We start from the raw sequence: 12438 nt of genomic DNA, 5'->3' as shown, positions 1-12438 counted from the left end.
ACTGCCCTAGGGACCTGATACCAGAAGTAGAGCTCATTATGGTAGGAACTGGGAAATCTCACAACCACACAGGTCCCTGGTTTTCACATACCTCATGCCCAGCTGATGGAGTAGACATCTGCCCCCTCCATGTCCTCTAGGCCACTGAAACCAGTGGTGCCCCCAACAGCTGCAGTGCTTCCTGGTTCAGCATGAAGCCCATCCTGCTGTTTCTCGTGGGCAGCAGAAAGTGTTTGCTCCAATAGAGGGGCTGGCTGGAGTGGCACTGGCCAGCAGCCAAAGCAGGCAGGGCACAGCCACATGTCATTCAGTCAATGGCCCTGAGCCTTCTGGTAGAACCTCTAGGAGAGGCTCAGAACCTCCCACCCCACAACGACAGACAGCTGCCGGTGTGCCATCAAGCTAACAAGGCGCGGTGGCAGCAGTGGGCCCAGGTCCCAATCACGTGGAGGCCCTCATTACCCAGGATTCTAGGATGGGGACCACCCAGCACAGCAGTCCGACATAGGGAAAGGTGAGCTCAGGGATGCAGGTGTAGTGACATGTACAGAGGCAGGTGTGTATTCTGGGAGGGCAAATCAAAAGAAAGGGGGAGGGGAGTGGGGGTGACATGCCTGGATGGCTCAGTCGATTGAGCATCTGACTCTTGATTTCAGCTCAAGTCAGGATCTCAGGGTGGTGGGATTAAGGCCTGTGTGGGGCTCCTTGATGGGCATGCAGCCTGCTTGAGATTCTCTCCTCTCTCCTCCTGCTGCCCCTCCCCTGCTCCCTCTCTTTAAAGAAAAAAAAAAAAAGGAAGAGGAGGAATTAACCTCAGGTGGAACACCTGGCTATTCCCTCTTTCAGCTCAGAGAGCCTGGACTCCCGCAATCCATCTCCACTCTACTTCTTGGTGGCAAAAGTTCACTATCTTCCTCAGAAGCTCGAGTGTGAGAGAGTTTGTAGAGGAAGCAAGGGCCCCAGAGAGCACAGAATTACCACAGGGAACCGCACACCAATGGGGAGTTCCTTTCCTTTCAGCCAGTGAAGCGTGGTCAGGGTGTCCGCAACCCCATTGCAAATTTTTTGTTTGTTTGTTTGTTTGTTTTGTTTTGTTTTTTTTAATCATTGGCTCCCTCTTGAGCTTTGTGGGAAATGTGAAGGGTGGAGTATGTGGGATCACAAAACGCCACGCTCTCCGGGTTGTGCACAATAGGACTCTAGAAGGAGACTCCTGGCGAGGGCGGGGGTACTGAGGAGAGCTGCTGCCCTTTCACATCCATGCCACCTTCCCAGCTCACCTCAGGTGTCCTCACCTGGATTCCTGCTGCCCTGCCTCACCCCCACTCTTGCCACAAGCCGTGGCCACACACCCTGCTCCCCTCTTTTTGTTTGCCTTAGCACAGCTGGGACAGACCAACTTTCTCCATGGGAGTTTCACTAAAAGCTAAAGGAAAGCAAAAAGGAATTTCCTATTGAAAGTACAAGATTATTCCACTTAGTGAGGTTTCCAGAACTCCATGTCTATCCTCATCAAATTCCAGTGTAGCTTCAGATCAGCTTTCGAGATGCCTTTAAGACTCTTGCCTCCAAGGACCATCTAGTGTCTTCAGAACTCAGGAGCTGGTTCGTGAGAACTTACCCAGTACTTTCTGTGGGCCTGGTGCTGTGCTAAGAGCATGAAACACACAGTAGGTTCCGCTCAGTACTCAAAACCACCATCGGAGAACAGCATGATTATCCACAACTTACCCGAGAGGAAACAGCACTTGAAAAGATAAATAACTCTTTCACAGCCCCGCCAAGTAAAGAGAGGAGTGAGGATTTGAACCCAGCACCCCAATTACAGCTGCCCATGAGCCATGTCTCAGATCTTGCACTGGGGAAGCATTCCTTCCCTGCAAGACCCCCAAATGGACCCAAGGAAGCAGGGTTTCACAAGTCTTCCCATTTACAGTTCTCCATAAAATAATGTAAGCATAACATGCAAAATAAGCACCCACTGACATTCAGAAAGAAGAGGGCAGGTCTCAGACAACTTTCTTCAACAACAAATGAATCTCACTTTGACTTCTAGAGACCCAAGAGTTCAATGGGCTCCAGCTTACCTGTGAGTCGGTGCCATCTTCAGCAGGAAAACTGTACCTCTCAGAGATCGAGAGCAAGACGAGAAAAGGGGGAAGTGAGGGCCCCCGTGTCTGCACCTGGCAACAGGGAGGAGATGGAGAGACCTACCCAGACCCACCTAGCCTGGGCACAGTCACAGCTGGAGTAGGCAGGCACTGGGCCTAGTGAAATGACTCCGTGTGGCAGGCGGGCATGGGTGCAGGAGGCCAACAGAAGCTTCAGCGCACTGTGGTGGGTGGCACACGAAAAGTTACTTTTCAAATGGGGTAACTCCATGCTGTGCACCCCACTTTCCGGATGTGAAGGGGGAAAGGAATAGAAAGAGGAGGAAAAAGAGGGACAACGGAACTACAAGTGCTTCAGTCCTTGGCAGGTCAGAGGGCTTTGTTTCTCTGTCCTGGTCTCTTCCTGTGTGTCCCAGTCCCCACTGGTGCCACCTGGCAGGGGTGGGGGTGGAGCACAGAATGGGATCAGAGAGTGTGCACTCCACCCTGAGGAGAACACGAAGCCTCAGGTCTACTAGAGCCCCGGCTCCACCCACCCCTGAGAAGAAAACACAGATTGATGGATTGATGGTCCAGTTCTTTATTGAGAAACCTGATTGTTCAAGAACATCGTGGGTGGTTCTGTACCCCACCCTTTTCAGTGGGATCGTGTCAGAGGTGGTGGGCAACTTTCTCCCATTTCCTCAGAAACAGAGGTGAAGGCACCTCAAGTTGGAAGCCCGGATTGTAGGGAACAGTGTGGGCAGGGAAAGGAGTAGGGCATCCCGAGCCGATCCAAGGGAAGGTGGTGGCCCCAAAGAGCAGTTCAGGCAGGGTGTGGGGGGCCTGCTGAACTGCCCCACTCTTCTTGCTCTCCCCACCCTCCTTCACTCAAAAGATCTCATCAACTCTCCAGGGAGGAAGGGGAAAGGAACCGACAAGTCAGGGGATGGGTACCAGGGAGCCAGGGAGAAAGTAAGGGGCTATAGGGAGAAGCCTGGGAGAGTAAACTCCACAGGGCCGCGAGGTCTTGGGTGGCTCTGAGCAGCAGCAGTGGGGGGGGGGTGGCGTGCTCACCCCAGGGCCTCTCTATACTCCCCAGGAGGGAGGCAGCTGGAGGCCAGGTCCACAGCTCAGCTCTACTCTGCTGTTTGGCCTTCAGAGCTCTGGGCGCGGATGAGGGGAGGAGGAGGCAGGGCCAGTCTAGGCAGGCTCTGGACTCCCTGGCCAGCCTATGGCAGAGGTGGTCTCAGAAGTCAAACTCCTCCAGGTCTCCTGTGCCCTCCCCACCTCGAGAGCCCCACACCCGGCGGTAATTGCTCTCCAGCTCCTTCTGCCGTTGCCGCTCTTTCTGTGCCTCCTCTGCTCCCTGCACCTGCGGGGAGGATGCGTGGTGAGGGGCTGCTGGTGGTGAGGCCAGGGCGCGCAGGGCACTAGAGCATCTGGGGACTGGCCATGTGGGGAGGGCAGGGACCTGGCACCCACACTTCGCAAGGGAATATCCATCCAAGTGCCAAAAATTCCCGCAGCTCAGAAGGTGGTGAGGCTGGGGCTGGTCAGGATGCCCCTGGCCATGCTCCACTGCACCAGAGCGGGGTGAAGGCCTGGAGCTCCAGGGCTGGGGACTAGGCTGCCTCTCACCAAGATATTGAAGAAAATCTCCTTGAGGTTTCTCGTGTCCTCGTCAGTTAGCCAACGTGCGTCCTCCTCTGTCCCTTCAGCCCCTGGTCGCACGATTTTGATTTCAATTTTCCCTGGAAAGGAGCCATGAGGGTAGTGAGGGGAAAGGACGGATGGGCACTGCTGTGCAGAGCCCTCTGCCTCCCAGATCCCCAGCGAGGTTTCCAGTCCGCCTTGACCCAGCCCCTCCACCTCGGGCAGCAGGCCCTGCCAACAGCTCTGAAGCCAGCCAGCCCCAGGGCCCACCTTCCGCTGTGAGCCCCTCCCTCTCCAGCAGCTCCTTCACCAGCCCCTCGATTTGTTTCAGCTGTGGGTTTTCCCGTTTCATCTCGAGGACAGTCAGATCCTGATTGGGGCCTCCATGACGGAGCTTGGTGACCCGGACCCGGACTCTGTGCTCAGGATCCTCCTCTTAGAGGGGGAGACACACAGGGAGACACAAAGCAGAGCCGTGACTCCAGGTTAGGGGCGGTGGTGGTCACCTCACCCCCGGCCATCCACTGGTTTGGGCAGTTTTCCATCACAAACAGAGAGGACCTGGGGCTCAGAATAAATTAATGCCCTCCCCGTCAGGCCTCTACAGCTTGCTCCACCAGCGGCAGCCTCCCTTTCCCCTTCTGGACTGGGAAGTCTCTGCTTCTCCCCCACAGGAAAAATGACTGTGTTTTCTGAAGCAAAAATCAGGCCACCCAAGCCAACAAAGAAGTTTTGTTTCTTAAGAAGCAGGTTGGAAAACTGTGGTTTGGTACTCCACATGCTGCTACTCGAAAGACATTCCAATGTTTATAGAGATAGTGGGATGGACGGTTTGAAAAGAGAATATTCCACTTGGAATGTCTGATCTCATATGACCCTGTGGAAGGGAGATCAGGGAGTGCGAGAAGCAGTAGTAACTGCAAGTCTGTCCAGGAAGTCAGTTTAGGAATAACTGGGCTTGCGTGTTCACACCCCACCCGCTGGGGCCTCCCCCAGGACACAGGGCTCAGTGTGGGTAAGCTGCCTCCTTCCCCCATGTGTGGTCTTCAGCACACAGGCCTGCTTGCAGTCATTCCCTTACTGTCTCCTGACCACCCACTATGCGCCAGGGAAGTGTTAGGCGCTGGGTGCACAGAAGCAAGCCAGAAAACAAGACAGATACACTCCAGAAGCTGCTTCCCAAGAAGATGAATGAATAGGAGGTAACGAGGCAAAGGGATGGAGGCCGTGGGAAGGAAGGTGTGAAAACAGTGTTCCAGAAAGAGGGAAGGGAGTACGCTTTCTCGGAAGGGAAAGAACATGCCCTCCAGAGTCCACCAGCTGAGGGACAAAAGACAGTGGGCTTGACTGCCCCTCCCTGTCTGACAGCTCCTACCTGTTGTTTTGGGGGAGGGGGTAGGCTTTTGGGGGACAACCCTCCTTTTCCTGTGCTTCTTCTGTGCCAGCTCTGGACTCTGTTTTTCCTCCAGCCTTTTGATGAGTTTGTTGAGAGTGGATGTCAGGGCCAGCATTGCCCGATCGCGCTCGGATTCCTTCTTCAACCCGTCTGGGTCCAGCTCCTTCTCTGTCTGGAATGCCCAAAGCAGGAGTGGAGAGTCAAGGGTCTGGGGGGTCAAAGTCAGTGATCCACGCTCTACAGGAGAGCACTAGTTAAGTTTCAGCCCTCTCTTGGGTCCCCCTTCCCTACTGTCCCCCTTTCATCAAGTAAACAACCTCCCGGAGGCTGCTCTGTGCTCCCTTTGGGCCCCTCTGCCCACCCCGCCTCAGCCCACAGGGCAGTGGGCTGGCGCACACGGGAGTGAGGGCCACGCGCACCTCCTGGATGATGTTCTCCAGTTCCCGCTCCATGCCAGCCTTCACCTCCGACCGGAGCCGCTCTCGGTCAGAAGGGAGCAGTATCCCTTCCAGTTCCTTCTCAAACTCTCCCAGTAACTGCTGTTCATCCTCATCTTCATCTTCCTCCTCCTCCTCTTCCTCCTCTTCCTCCACCTCGTTCTGATGGTCCGTGTTACTCTTTTCCTTCACCTCTGCTTCTCTCTGAGGGCCTTCAGCGGCATCCTCCGCATGCTGCTCTGGGCCTCCGTTTGGCCTCCCCTGAGTGGATGGGGACTGGAAGAAAGAGGTGGACAGTTTCGGTTTCAGCAGAAACACAGTGGCCAGAGCGCAGTGGCGGGGGTCTCGGGAGAGGGAAAGAAAGGGAGTCACCCCTACTGGGCTCACTGCAGGCCCTGGTCAGGGGCAGTTGGCTAAATGCTCCCTACAGGGAGGTGAGGCGGGCTCTCTCCCTCCCTTAAGCAGGGCGCATACCTTTTTTGCGCCACCTTTCAGCTCCTCTATCAATCGAATCAAGTCCGCAGGACTCCGGATGACTTTGACCTGCACATTGTTCTGAAAATCTGCAATGAAAGAGCAGGAGTGAACCAGTTGTGTCCTAAATTCTATTTTGATTTCCTAAGGAGAGGAGAGGAGAAGACCATGGAAGGACATGGTCCCAGCCTTCAGGAGCCACCTGTCTGGTCAGTGAGCGAGGGGCCAACGTAACCCCCTGGAGAGCACTGTCCTAAAGGGGACCCACAGGTGAGAGAAGGAACACTAACAAGCTGCTGGCGAGTGCACCACTGAGCCCCGCTTGTAATGACTCCAGTTTTTAGGACTACAGAAGAGATTCTGAGGCCACAGGCTCCTCTTTTCTCCTTTTTCCACAAATATAAACTATTGTCGACTCTGTTCCAAGCACTGTGCTATGAACTACAGACTCATTCTCATTTAATCTCACAACCACCCTGTAAGGTAGGGGTATTACCCACTGTTGGGAGTGAGGAAATTGAGGTTAAGTGAAATCACCCAGGATTACAAAGTTAGCAAGCTGTGAAACCACTGTGTCCTTCTATCTCCCTAGAACAGAACTGCTGTCTGCCAACAGTATTACCTCCTGTAAAAATGAATTCGATGATGGCCTGGCAGCCCAAACTCCCCAACCAATGTTTACCTCCACCCCACCCCACTCCCGCCAACTTCAGAATACATGCAACCAGGAAAGGAGACAGGGACGGTTCGCTCACCTTGGGGAGGGCCGGGAGCTGGATCTGCTGTCTCAAGGTTGGGTTCCTGCACCCGATGAGGAGAAAAGGGCAGAGTCAAGTACACAACCGTGTTTATGCCTACCACACTCTTACGGTGGTGGTTCTGGGTAGATCCTGGCCTCCCTAGACCAGTATAGGTCATCTCATGATGACCACAGCTTGCCCAGGGCCAGCCTCATCAGAGCAATGGCTGGGAAGCTGGCTCTCACCTCAGCCTGAGCTTCCTCCACCCCAGGGTTCTGCTCCTCTGGCTCATGAAGCATCTTCCAGAAATCTGATTCCTTACTCTCGTCCTTGGTGGGGTGTGTACCTGGGACACACAGAACAGGGAGGAATTGGGAAGGAAGGGAGAAATGGAAGGGACCAAGCAGAATAGGGTCCATTCTCCTTCACTATTGCTGAGGAATCAGGACCCACTTCCTCCCCACCCCCAACAGTCAGTCCAGGACAGTAAGACTGCGGAAGGGAAGGACCAGAGAGAGGTGTCATGGAACAGGGCTAATAAGGTCCTACCTGCTCTCTTTGAGGGCCCTGCTCCCAGCTGGACCTCGCTCCACATGTGCGGCTCCAGGTCTTGCAGCTCCTCGAGGACTTTATCCCCGTATTGCTTGGAGTCTACTGAGAAACAGCGTGTGGGCAGGACAAGGCCACACGCCTCTGGGCTTTCAATCCCTTATCTTTTGCCGGTCCCTACCCTTATCTCACCCTTCTCATTACTCACCAGCTTGCCTCTGAATGTAGGCCATGTACTCCTCAGGCTGCAGAGCAGGGTGACAGAGAATGGCCTGGGGAGCGGCACTGGGTGGGGGCCGGAGCAGAGGGTGGGGGCACAGCCGCGGTGTCCGAATGGTCAGCACATAAGAGCAGGACAAGGGCTCATCCACACGATCAATGTAGTCCCCAGAAATACCAGCACCCTCGTCACAGAGGAACTGCCAGGACAGAGAGTGTGGACAAACAGTAATGACCACTACCCATGAGCTTTTGTTCTTACAGCAGCCGCTTGTTCCTGAGCACGAACTGTGTGTCTGGTGCTGTGCCTACACCGTGCGAATGACACTTTACAGACACCAGCTCTGTTAATCATCACAAAACCTAGCAAGGGACGGATTAGTATCTCAGGTTTGTGGCTCAAAAAACCGAGGTTTGACTCGGATAAGGGACTCGATCAGGCTGACTACTGGTAAGTGGTAAAAACGGGAACTGATTTCAGGCAGCTTCCCTGTGGATAACCAGCCAGTTTGTGTTTCCCATTCTTCCTCTATATAAATACAGTGTATATATCCTTGCATGCATTTGAGATACAGATACGATACAATTGACCCTTGAACAATGCAGGGGGTTAGAGACACTGACCTCCCGCTCCACAGTCAAAAATCTGCCCCGAACTTCCCACACCGCCCCCTCCCCAGCTTCACTACTAAGAACAAGAGCCATAAGAGCTCACTTTTTACTGCGATCTACAATTTACTGGAGACACACTGCTCCTGCAGACCGATGAGCATCCCAGAGTTTTGAGCAGACACCCGCAACACTTGAGCTCATCCCAACAGCAACAGGAGGTGGCTTTGAAAGCGTTACAGTCGTCCAGTATGTCCTGTGGTTTTATGCTGTTATGATTTAATACTGCATCCTTGTTTGTTTACACCTCTCTATACTGTGGATGACACCATATATGGTCTGTAAGTTTGTGCATAAGTTTTGATAAATTTTAACTTCTGTAATAGATTCGTGTATATTTTATGGTAGCAAATGGTAAAATAGACTACTACCTACATATATTTCATGCATTCATGACATACCTAACTTAATTTTTTCAATCCTTCTGAGATACATGGTTCATCTGGGAGTTTTTCAAATTGTCACAAATCTCCAAAAGAAATTTCCAACATATTTACTGAAAGTAAATATAAGTATGCCCACACAGTTCAGACTTGTGTCTGGGCTGGCCAAGGGTCAACTGTACTTATATGTATTTAAAATATATATATTCTTTTTTTGTGTGTACTCATGTAATATGTGTGTGTAAATATATAAAAATATATATAAATAAATATATAAATGTAAATATATAAATGATTAAAGTTTTTCCCTGCAAAAGACAAGAAAGAAAAACAGACCTCAAATCAGTAACTTAACTTTCTACCTTAAATCACCAGAAAAAGAAAAGCAAACTAAACCTGAAGCAAGCAGAGGGAAGGAAGTAACACAGATTTGAACAAAAGTAAGTGAAATAGAGAATAGAAAAACAACAGAGAAAGATCAATGAAACTAAAAGTTGTTTTGAAAAGATCAGTAAGTGACAAAACTTCAGCTAGACTTACCAAGAAAAAAAGAGAAGACTCAAATTAGTATAACCAGGAATGAAAGAGGGGATACTACTATTTACAGAAATAAAAAAGGATTGTAAAGAAATACTATGAACATCTACATGCCAACGAATCAGATAACTTAGATGAAATGGACACATTTCTAGAAAGACACAACTACCAAAACTGATTCAAGAAGAAATAGACAACATGAATAGGCACATAACAAGTAAAGAGATTAAATTAGTAATCCAGAAACTAACCACACAGAAAAGCCTGGGCCAGATGGATCTACTGGTGAATTCTACCAAATATTTAAAAAACAATAAATACCAATCCCTACTCAAACTCTTCCAGAAAAAAAGGAGAGGAGGGAATATTCCCCCAACTCATACTACAAAGCCTGTATTATAACTGTGATACCAAATCTACACAATTATAACCCTGATACCAAATCTACACAAATATATCACAAGAAAAGGAAATTGTAAGCCAATATCTCTTATAAATGAAGACACCCCAAATGGTCAACAAGATACTAATCAAATTTAGCAACATATAAAAAGGGTTACACACCAGACCACATGGATTTATCCCAAGAGTGCAAAGTTGGGCTAACATAAAAAAAAATCCATTAATGTAATGAATACATCCTATCAACAGATTAGATGACAAAACCCACATGATCATCTCAATGGATGCAGAAAAAGCATCTGATAATATGCAATACACTCTTCATGATTAAAACATTCAACAAACTTAAAATAGAAGAGAATTTCATCAACCATCTATGAAAAAAAAGCCATCTATGAAAAATCCAAAGCTAACATTATACTTAATAGTGAAAAACTGAATGGTTTCTCCCTAAGATCAGAAATGAAACAAGGATGGAGCCTGGGTGGCTCAGTTGGCTAAGTGTCTAACTCTTGATTTTTCGGCTCAGGTCATGATCTTGGGGTCATGAGATCAAGCCCCTACTGGCTCCAAACTGGGAGTGGAGCCTGCTTGAGACTCTCTCTACCCCTTTCCTCTCCCCGTTCCTTCCACTCCCAGCTCTCTCTCATGCTCGAGCTCTTTCTTTCTCTTGCAAAAAAAAAAAAAAAAAAGGGGAGGGGGAATAAGACAAGGGTGTCTGCTTGTGCCAGTGCCACTTCCATTCAGCACTGGGGTGGAGGTTTTGACCAGGCCAATAAGGCAAGAAAATGAAACAGAAGACATCAATATTGGAAAGAAAAAATATAAAACTATCTCCATTTACAGATGATTTTATATACAGAAAATCCTAGGGGGCATCTGGGTGGCTCAGTCGGTTAAGCATCTGACTTTTTTTTTTAAGATTTTATTAATCCATTTAAGAGAGAGACATAGCAAGAAGAGAGCAAGAGCAGGGTGGAGAGGGAGTAGCAGGCTCCCACTGAGCAGGAAGCCTGATGTGGGGCTCAGTCTCAGAACCCTGGGGTCATGACCTGAGCCAAAGGTAGATGCCCAACTGACTGAGCCACGCAGGTGCCCCAGAATTTGACTTTTTAGCTAATTCGGGTCTTGATCTCAGGGTCAGGAGTTCAAACCCCTCTTAATATTAATACTTAATATTAAGATACCAATCTTCCCTCAAACTGATCTTTACATTCAATGCAATCCCCACCAAAATTCTAGCTGGTTTCATTGTAGAAATTAACTAACTGATCCTAAAATTCATATGAAAATTCAAGGGACTCCAAATAGCCAAAATAATCTGGGAAAAGAACAAAGTTGGAGAACTTACCCTGATTTTTAAAACTTGCTACAAAACTACAATAATCCAGGGGCACCAAGGTGGCGCAGTGGGTTAAAGCTTCTGCCTTTGGCTCAGGTCATGATCCCAAGGTCCCAGGATCGAGCCTCATATCAGACTCTCTGCTCAGCGGAGAGCCTGCTTCCTCCTCTCTCTCTCTGCCTGCCTCTCTGCCTACTTGTGATCTCTGTCCAAAGGAAAAAAAAAAAAGACTACAATAATCCAGACAGTGTTAGTACTAACATAAAACAGATACATAGACCAATGAGGTAGAATTTAGAGTCCAGAAATTTATTTACCTTTACTTTCATCATCTTTTTTTTTTAAGGGAACCAAGATAATTCAATGGGAATCATCTTTTCAACAAATGGTGGTCAACTGGATATCTATGTGCAAAAAAAAAAAAAAAAAAAAAAAAAGGAGTTGGACCCCTACCTCCTACTATATACAAAATTAACTCAAAATGGATCCAAGTCCTAAATATAAAACTATAACATTTTCAGGAGAAAATACAGGTGCAAGTCTTCATGGCCTTACATGAGCTAGCTAATGGTTTATTTGATAGGACATCAAAGGCACAAGCAACAACAACAACAAAAACAGGTAAACTGGAATTCATCAAAATTAAAAACTTTTGTGCTACAAAGGACACCATCAAGAATGTGAAATGACAGGGCACCTGGGTGGCTCAGTGGGTTAAAGCCTCTGGCTTCGGCTCAGGTCACGATCCCAGGGTCCTGGGATCGAGCCCCGCATCAGGCTCTTTGCTCAGCGGGGAGCCTGCTTCCTCCCCCCTCTCTCTCTGTCTGCCTCTCTGCCTGTTTGTGATCTCTGTCTGTCAAATAAAATAAATAAAATCTTTAAAAAAAAAAAAAAGAAAGAAAGCTGTTATATGGTTCTATTGCCACACAAGAGACTATAAACAAAAAAAATTAAGACAGAAAAGGTCAATTCATAATTTTAAAAGTTCAACTTATGAGGAAGATAATCTAAATTGTATGTAATTCTTTATCTTCCTTATTGTCTGTCTCTCCCAACTAGAGCAGGAATTTCTGTCCTTTTTTGTTCACCAAAATATCCCTAGCAACCTCAACAGTGCCTGGCATGTAGAAGCCCTTAATAAACATTTGCTGAGGGTACCTGCATGGCTGTCATTGAGCATCTGCCTTTGGCTCAGGTCATGACCCCAGAGTCCTGGGATTGAGCCCCACATTGGGCTCCCTGCTTGTAGGGAAACTTGCTTCTCCCTCTCCCACTCCTCCTGCCTGTGTTCCCTCTCCAGCTGTTTCTCTCTCTGTGTCAAATAAATAAGTAAAATCTTTAAAAACAAATAACAATTTGTTGAAGAAATTAATACATTGCCCCAATATACATAAAGCAATAATAGACAGAATAAAATGAATAAATTTAAATTATAAGGAATAACAGACAAATCAATAATTATAGCAGAAGACAAATCAGTAAAGATACAAATGACTGAACAGCACAATTAATAATCATGAACCTGAAAGACATACAGAAAACAC

General features: G+C 48.6%; 1 protein-coding gene across 4 annotated transcripts in view; it reads right to left on the bottom strand.

Annotated features, from left to right (window-relative positions):
* Window positions 1-2675: 2675 nt before the first annotated feature.
* Window positions 2676-12438, bottom strand: part of OS9 (OS9 endoplasmic reticulum lectin) — a 30277-nt gene continuing 20514 nt past the window's right edge. The window contains exons 6-15 of one of the 4 annotated variants that reach the window (XM_082741983.1): window positions 7551-7761; window positions 7343-7444; window positions 7039-7139; window positions 6809-6854; window positions 6054-6142; window positions 5562-5855; window positions 5122-5314; window positions 4017-4181; window positions 3732-3844; window positions 2676-3465 (exon numbers count right to left, since the gene is read on the bottom strand). In XM_082741983.1, coding sequence (XP_082598109.1) covers window positions 3340-3465; window positions 3732-3844; window positions 4017-4181; window positions 5122-5314; window positions 5562-5855; window positions 6054-6142; window positions 6809-6854; window positions 7039-7139; window positions 7343-7444; window positions 7551-7761 — 1440 coding nt within the window. In that variant the 3' untranslated portion in view covers window positions 2676-3339. Of the gene's footprint in view, window positions 3466-3731; window positions 3845-4016; window positions 4182-5121; window positions 5315-5561; window positions 5856-6053; window positions 6143-6808; window positions 6855-7038; window positions 7140-7342; window positions 7448-7550; window positions 7762-12438 lie in introns of all 4 variants that reach the window. The other 3 variants (XM_082741982.1, XM_082741985.1, XM_082741984.1) reach the window with 3 other exon arrangements.

Source organism: Mustela nivalis (assembly GCF_964662115.1).
Source record: "Mustela nivalis genome assembly, chromosome: 7".
Taxonomy (NCBI): domain Eukaryota; kingdom Metazoa; phylum Chordata; class Mammalia; order Carnivora; family Mustelidae; genus Mustela; species Mustela nivalis.
The sequence above is the reverse complement of the archived record's forward strand: the minus strand, read 5'-3'. Positions and strand labels throughout refer to the sequence as shown.